Source organism: Ambystoma mexicanum, chromosome 1p (genome assembly GCF_040938575.1).
Source record: "Ambystoma mexicanum isolate Mex_15411 chromosome 1p, UKY_AmexF1_1, whole genome shotgun sequence".
Taxonomy (NCBI): domain Eukaryota; kingdom Metazoa; phylum Chordata; class Amphibia; order Caudata; family Ambystomatidae; genus Ambystoma; species Ambystoma mexicanum.
The window spans coordinates 595,303,854-595,311,666 of NC_090921.1; the positions used below are offsets into that span (position 1 = coordinate 595,303,854).

Sequence of the window (7,813 nt, forward strand, 5' to 3'; positions counted from 1 at the left end):
TTGTACATACAACAGGTGGGATGTTCAAGTGCTCAGGTACCCGCAGGACGTGGTTGACCACCTCCAACTACTACACGTAGATTACATGTTTCTTCCTTTGTGTTGCACTGGGGTGCTGTTACCAGGACACAGAGGAATAGATACGCATGCGAAATGTTGTGGCATGCAGAAACGTGGACTCCTAGAACTAATTACAGCTAGTTGACAAGATGTGGACATGCGGCCCATAGTGCTGTCATATGGATGCCGCCATTGTGATTGAAGATAGGGGGGCAGGTGCGGTGTCTGTAGGACACCTCAATTTTGCTTATTTGTGGTGATCCCCAGCAGTACTGTGCAGCACAGAATCATAACTGGATTTTAAAAGAAAGGAAAAGGCACATAAAAAACATAATACCCATTTACCTATTAACCTTTACATGCACACACTCATAGATACTACTAGGAAAGGGAAGGGGGACCAGGAATGGATACATATATAGGGGATTTGGGGATTTCTACAAATTGGTCGTGAGGGGAGGAAAGGGATTGAGGTCTTATCGAAGCGTCTCTCATGACACAGAGTTTGCGGGGATGGCGAGCTGGGAAATGGGCAAGGGGTGCAGGTGGGGCAGTGGTATTTTATTTTCTCCATAATATGTCCTTGTACGACGTCCTTTAAGGTGGCGAAATTGTTCACCAATTCCTCCATTTTGGCATCCAGGCTGTCCAGTTTGCTATTTATAGCGTTCCTTTAGTTCCTGTGCCCGTATGCTGCTGTGGAAGAGGTGCCGCTTGTGGTGCATTCCTTTCATTTCCAGTATGTTCTGTGAACGAAAAACAAATGTGTTTGGTGTACATGAAGCAATATACAGTAATTGTTGTACTTTTTGCACTGCGGTGCCTACCAATGGGGTTACTATTGACACTCATTTCGTCATCTGGAAAATTCTCTTCTAGCCATTCTAGAGTGGTTGCCATTGCACTAATTGTTTGAATTTCCACACTGCGGTGCGTAGAAATGGGGTTAATATCATCGCCCATTTCGTCATGCGGGAAATTCTCTTCCAGCCATTCTAGGGTGCTTGCCATTACTGCGTACAAAAAACAAAACAACATGGTTTTGTACTATTGTACTCTGTACAAACTGTTAAATTATAATAAAAATGTTGGTGTACTTACCACGTTGTACTGACATTGTGCTCTCAGTACTTTCCAGTCCAAACTGTGGCACTTCGGTCTTCGTTCCTATGTAAAGCACCACTGAGGTAAGCTTGCAGAAGGTGGACGTTACTTCTCTTGTTGGTGCATTCCATTTTACTGCATACCCTATTCCTTTGCTCTGTTTGTTTTAAAAGCACACATTTTGCAGACCTACTGCATTTTCCCTTCCAATTCCTATACATAGTGCTGTTTGTATATCTTCCTTCTGTTTGCTGCATGGTACCACTATGAACTGCACCCCTACCCCGATATTCGCGAACAGACACATACTCCACGATCACTGTGGCCATTACCATGGAGCCAGCAGGTTAAGTATGATGTACAGTACATCCATACAAACAAATTCACTGCAAAAACTTTGCACAATGACATTTGTGATGTCATCTTTGATGTCGTGGGTGTTAGTCTAAGCAGTGCACAGTGGTGGCGCGAGTTATGGTTGCCTAGTTTACATTAACTTGCACATTTCTGGTGTTTTTTGGTTTTACTTGTAAGCAGAGGGTGTTGTTAGTGCAAATTAACTATAACGTCCTTTTAGTAAAGTTTTTGCAGTGAATTTGGTAGGTTTTTCTTATAGCAACTGAACCATAATGTCCCTTTTAACAATGTTTTTTCACTGAATTTGATAGGTTTTTAGTAGGGCACCTTAACTGTAACGTTATTTTACCAACACAACCATTGGTAAAAGATGAGCCGCACTCACAGGATGTTTGTTGTAGATATATAAGATGATCGTCGGTAGAGACCCTGTAGTTATGGTTAAGTTGGCTTTCCCATCGGAAGAGCCGTTTTGGGAGGCTTATAATTTTGGCGCAGTTTGACGAAACTGCATGAAACTTTGCAAAAAATAATAGACCTGACTCCAAATGATTTTGCAAAATTTGGTGTAGGTTCCGCAAGAGGGGGGGGAACAGGGGGCAAAGTTGTAACAGAGGTCCCAGACTCATTGAAATCTGGATAGCCATCAAATTTCACGAGGAGCAATGGTCTGGTCCCAAAGGCGGGTTTTTGTAAATTTGGTGTTAATCCGTCCAGTATTTTTTTGTGATAAATCACCAAAACGTAGGTCCAAAAAAGTAATATCTCTGTCTGATCTGCCAACTCGCTTCCTGATTTGGTGTCCGCGGACGCATCCAGACCAATCTGGGAGCCGCATAACATCCGCAGACACAAGGCAAGGGTGCTGATTTCTCAACTAAGAAATGTGAGGCACGTCAAAATACATTGAATCGGCCACTATGTCGGGTCTGCGATCAGAGTCGGCTGTTTGCGGAACCTGAAGCATAAAAACATGTCAGAAAACACATATGGGGTTGTATTGAGGATGAAGGAGTGCCCTGGTGGGTTGGGGGCTTGGGAGAAAGAGGTACATTATATGTGTTATATTGGGTGTAAAAATGGTTGTATGAATTCTGCAGTTTTCACAGTCTCCTTTCCTGTTCACCACCATCATGAAACACATTGTATATAGGCGCTATATAAATAAATGATCATATCATATCATCACTAGATGTTGCAGACATGGTGAAGGCTGAATGTTTTTCTGCCAAGAGCTATTTGGTTGTGTGTGAAGTTAGCGAGTTTACAGTTATTTTTAGTGTCGTCTGCGTTGTTTCTTAAATGCATTAATATTACCTATTGGCCATGTGAATCTATTTGTATTGTTGAAAGATTGATATAGATACATAAACAAATCATTCATTTGAAACGTGCTCTTCAGAAACATGGTTGCAGAGACTGCATGTATGTTTCCAGGTGTATGAAATCGGTAGGATTACGTTTATAGGTATGTGTTCTCTCTACTTCTTCTGGTAAGTACATTAGGAATTCTTGTGGATCTCCCTGTGTGTTTATGGTGAATTTAACAATTCTTGCACAGTGGTCCAATTCTGTCTTATCCCTGATACACTGTAGATAGTGTCAGGGTTGTTAGTGGCATTTCTGTGCAGGATGAGGCATTGTAAACATAGCTGTTCTGAGCCATGTATGCAAATACTGTCCACAATTGGTGGCAACTGAAATAGTAGATTGATTGCTACATTTGCGTAGCAATTTACTCCAATTGTGTTCTTAAATTTGAAAGGAACAGAGAATGTGGTGTCTGTTTGGTTTGAAGGTGCAGCATTTGGTTTGTTTTTAATGGGGATTATGCAGAGATCTGATGTGGTGTCTGTCTATACTAGTTGTCTTTCTTAAAGGTTTTCTTTCTTTTTTTTTTTTTTAATTTATTATTTCATTTAGTTTATACAAACTTTTTGAAATATTTTCCCTACGATATACATTTACAAAAGGCAGAGATTTCGCAAACAGCCCTGTTGGCCTAAGTTAGCACAGTTTGTTCCATTCATCACATAGAAAGGTGTCGGAAGCAGACTAAAAAGGAGAGAGGCTATTCACGACGGAGTAAGATTCAGTCTACGTCTATCACAGCTACTATACACTCATCAGTGTATGTTGTTTCAATTAGTCTCTCCGGTTGCTGTTTCGGCATCTCTGCCTTTTGTGGTTTCCAATTCTTGAGCTGATATCTCTTAATTTTCCGTTGATAGTAAGATTTCCAATTTTTGTAGGAAATTTGTCACGCCAAAAACGTCTTTCTGTAGTGGATTTGCAAATTTCAACCAAAGCTCCTCTCCTGATAGGGTTGTGTATTGGTTAATTACCTTGCTCAGATGCACAGTTCTCAAATCTTTTAGACCAGGGCAATATAACGTGAGATGTTTTAATGTCTCAGAGTGGCCATTACAGAATCGACAACTCTCTATCGCATCTGGCTTCCGATATCTCAGGGCTAAGCTTGATCTTGTGTCAAACAGATTTAACCTGAATTTTAGGAGCATCCTTCTGTGTCTGGCATTAGCTGTTTTTACCACGTATTGCATTTGTTTTTTTTGGTCTTTTGCTTCGGTTGCCGCATCTATCATCAGTGTACGGCGATTTCTATCGTCCACTGTTACACACCAATCTCGTACCCATAGCTTTTTTTTCACGTAGTTTGGGTTAGTTTTCAGCATTTCCGAGTTAGTGCCTATTTCAGCAAGATGGTTTTGGCATGTGTCAATCCATTTTTTCAATACAGATTCCTGTTTTCTTTCCATTGCGTCTCGTAATATTACAAATTGTGGGGTACATTCGTCAATAATTATTTTCCTGTAAGTCCATAGCATGTTCCACAAGACTCGTGCATTTATGGATATTAGATTTAGTTCATACCGTAGACATGCGCTTGGAATGCCTTTTTGTAGTTGAAGTGCACGCCTCCAGTATTGATTTTCTAGTTGTCCCCATAGATTCGAGGCAACTCCTAGAGCGCATTCTGCTCCATAAATCAATGTCGGGACTGCTTTTTGGTTGTAGTGGGCTAAAACGGGTAGCAAGGAAAACTTTCCATATCTTTTGTTTATTATCAGCCCTTGACATGCTAGTTGTTTGCATTTTTGCTTTGCGTTTTCAGCCCACGGAGCATCATTTATGTTGCTGTTGATCCACATTCCCAGGTATTTTACCTTTTTGACGCAATTCAATTTTTCTTTGTTCAATTTCCAGGTCAAATTATTTCTTTTGACTTGCTTGTTGTTTCGAGTGAGATCTTGTAGAATTATGACTTCCGATTTTGCAGGATTGATTTTCAGTTTATTTTTCTCTACATATTCTTCCAGACTCTTTAGTTTTCTTGCCAGTCCAATAGGTGTTAAATCGAGCAGTATGATATCATCTGCATATAGCAACCAATTTACGCTTGTTCCATTAATTCTCGGTGGATTGGAGTTTACTGCTTCGATGGATTCTCCGATATCGGACAGGTAGAAGCCAAACGGAGTCGCTGCCAACGGGCAACCCTGTTTTACTCCTTGGTTTGTTTTTATGGATTCACTGAGCGTCCCTCCAGCATCTAATCTGATTTTGATCTCTGTGTCGGTGTGTAGCTCTTTAATAGGATCTAATAAGTTACCTGGACAGTTCCGTTTCTCCAGTTTATCCCAGAGCATTCCACGATCGATGGTATCAAATGCACTGGACAGGTCGACAAACGCAATATAGATCTTCTTGTTTTGACGAATGGCTTCCATTTTAAGGAAATTTATGATTGCCAAATTTAGGCCACAGCCGACACCCTTGACAAATCCCGCCTGTCGAACATCATAACTTTGAGATTCTTGAATCCATTTAAGCAGTTTAATCTAGAGTTGAGTTGCACATATTTTCCCCAGCACATCTAAGAGGGCTATTGGGCGGTAGTTTCTTGGATCAGTGCGTGCGCCTTTTTTGAAAATTGGTACAATAATAGCGCTTCGCCAAGTGGTCGGAATCTTTTTCTCCTGCAAAATGGAGGAAAATAAAGTGTGACACAAGTCTGTCCATAAGTCAGGATGTTGTTTTAGCATCTGATTTGTAAGCCCGTCCGGTCCAGGGGCTCTGGATGTGCTGAGTTTCATGATATTTTCGTGTATGTCTTTTTTATCTATTTTGATTGACCAGTCTTTGCTCAGGTTGCATGGTTTGCTGCATGTTATGTTATTGTTATAAAATGTATCAGAGTAGTGTTTGACCCAATCTTTCTCCGACACAATGTTTTTTATTATAGCTTCTTGTGGTGTCGCTATGCTATTCAGATAGGTCCAAAATGCGCTGGTGTTCCTTTTGGTTATTGTTTCCATCATTACTTCTGCGTCTCTTTGTAGCATAACATGTTTATGACTAATCAACCAGTTCTTGTAGGTTTGTCTCATTTGTTTCATCTTTCTTTCGCAATTAGCACGATTGTTGGTTCTTTTCAGCTTTCTCAGTGCTTTGCTCAGCTCTTTCTTTTTGGTGACAATCTAACGGTCCCAAGTATGTAATTTTGTAAAGTCAGGTCTTGGCTTCACAGTTTGCTTCTCTCGATATGTTTCCAATAGAGAGGCATATTCAATTTTCCCTGTGGCAGACCTATTCTCCAGCGATTTTTTTCAGCTTTTCTAACTTATTTTGGGTAAGCCTTAATCGATTGCGCCCTGGCGCCACTGTCAGATTTGTACATTGATAGGAGATTTTCTCTTTTGTACGGTGAATCTTCAGAGTTGTTTTTAGCATACAGTGATCGCTCGCCTCCATTTCAATAATGTCCAAGCGAACAACATCCTGTTTCATTCTCTCTGACACAAACATGTAATCGATGGTAGACTGTTGTTGGTCCCTTTTCCATGTAAAATGTGCTGGTATATCACCTGGCGTTTCACCATTAAGAATCTTCAGATTCCATGCTTTCATTTCTTGTAACCAAGCAGAGATAGTTGGATCTCTAAACTCTTTCCCATTTGCATGGTCACTTTTAGTGTCATCTTTTAGGCAGTTTATGTTAAGATCGCCACAAATCAGGATCTTGGAATCTGTCCCATTGTCTTTGATATTCGAGATTGTTTCCGTGACTAAGTCCAGAAATGTTTCCGTCTGCATAGCAGTGTGTTGCCAATAGACATTTATGAATGTTAATTGGTCTGTATTTCTAGGTTGCTGTGTCGGCAATTTAATCTCAACTACTTGTATATATGCGGATACATTTTTTGCAGATAAAATACGTATCCCACTTTCAAGTTTAACAAGTGTGAGCAGCCCCGACATAGGACGTCCTTTGGCTCCTTTGATTGCAGTGTTAAAAGCAATCTCGAAGCCGTCAGCTACAGGCAGATGCAGGAGCCAGGTCTCCTGTAGGCACAGAATATCCACGTCTTCTAAGCTCATTGGAATTTCACTGAATAAATGTCTGTGGCCTCTAGTATTCCACGAGGCAATACAGATCTCCTCCTGTTGACATGGTCTCTGGCATTAGCTCTCGTTGCAACAGTTGATGGTTTGGGCAACCCAGGTCCAGGCTTGTTCCTCTATGGGTTGGGGACAGCTTAGCTGAACGATTTTGTCGGTCTTACTGATCGTTATTTTGATTTGCTCATCTTCAAAGATCTGCTTGTCTTCACTCAAACGAAGGGGCGACTCATTTATCTTGCACGTGGTCTTACATGTTCCCCCTGACTTGAGGGGGCTTTTGATTGCAAATAAGCGGCCATCTGAGGGACATATACGTTTCTTCTGCTCCTCCAGCTCATTGCTCTTATTAATTTTGGTGATGTCAAATCCCAAGGAGTTCAGAGTGATGCTACTGTTTAATAGTGAGTCACAGATAACTTTTGATGCTATGTGTAAAATAACACGATCGTGCTCACTTTCGTCTTCAAATTCCACAATTTGAATGTCCTCAGAGGTCACCGTCCTCAATTGCGGTATGTGGTGAAGTAACAGCATCAAATTTTTCCGATTCAGTATCAGAGCATCTTTTTCTTTTTCAATTTGTTCAAGCCGTATAAGGTATTTCCCCAATTTCTTTCGATCGTGGTCTGTTTTGGATCGACGCGTCGTTTGTTTGTTGGCCGGTACATCTGATGACTCTGCCCCTCGTTTATAGCAGTCAAATTTTATCTTTCTTATGGAGGAGTGACATTTGCCAGTCCTTCTTGTGTTTATCTCCTGCTTAGGTGATTCGCTGTTATGCTTCGTTGCTCGAGCGTTTGGGCTTTCTTGAAATTTCACTGCGTGAATCAGAGTTCTTTTTGACTCTAATGTATGAAATTCCTGT

At 40.9% G+C, this 7,813-nt stretch overlaps 1 protein-coding gene across 1 annotated transcript; it reads right to left on the reverse strand.

Moving 5' to 3' along the window:
- Positions 1-6,132: 6,132 nt before the first annotated feature.
- Positions 6,133-6,924, reverse strand: LOC138498307 (exodeoxyribonuclease-like). Its single transcript, XM_069622127.1, has one exon. The coding sequence runs from the start codon at positions 6,922-6,924 to the stop codon at positions 6,133-6,135; it is 792 nt and encodes a 263-aa protein (XP_069478228.1).
- Positions 6,925-7,813: the final 889 nt, after the last annotated feature.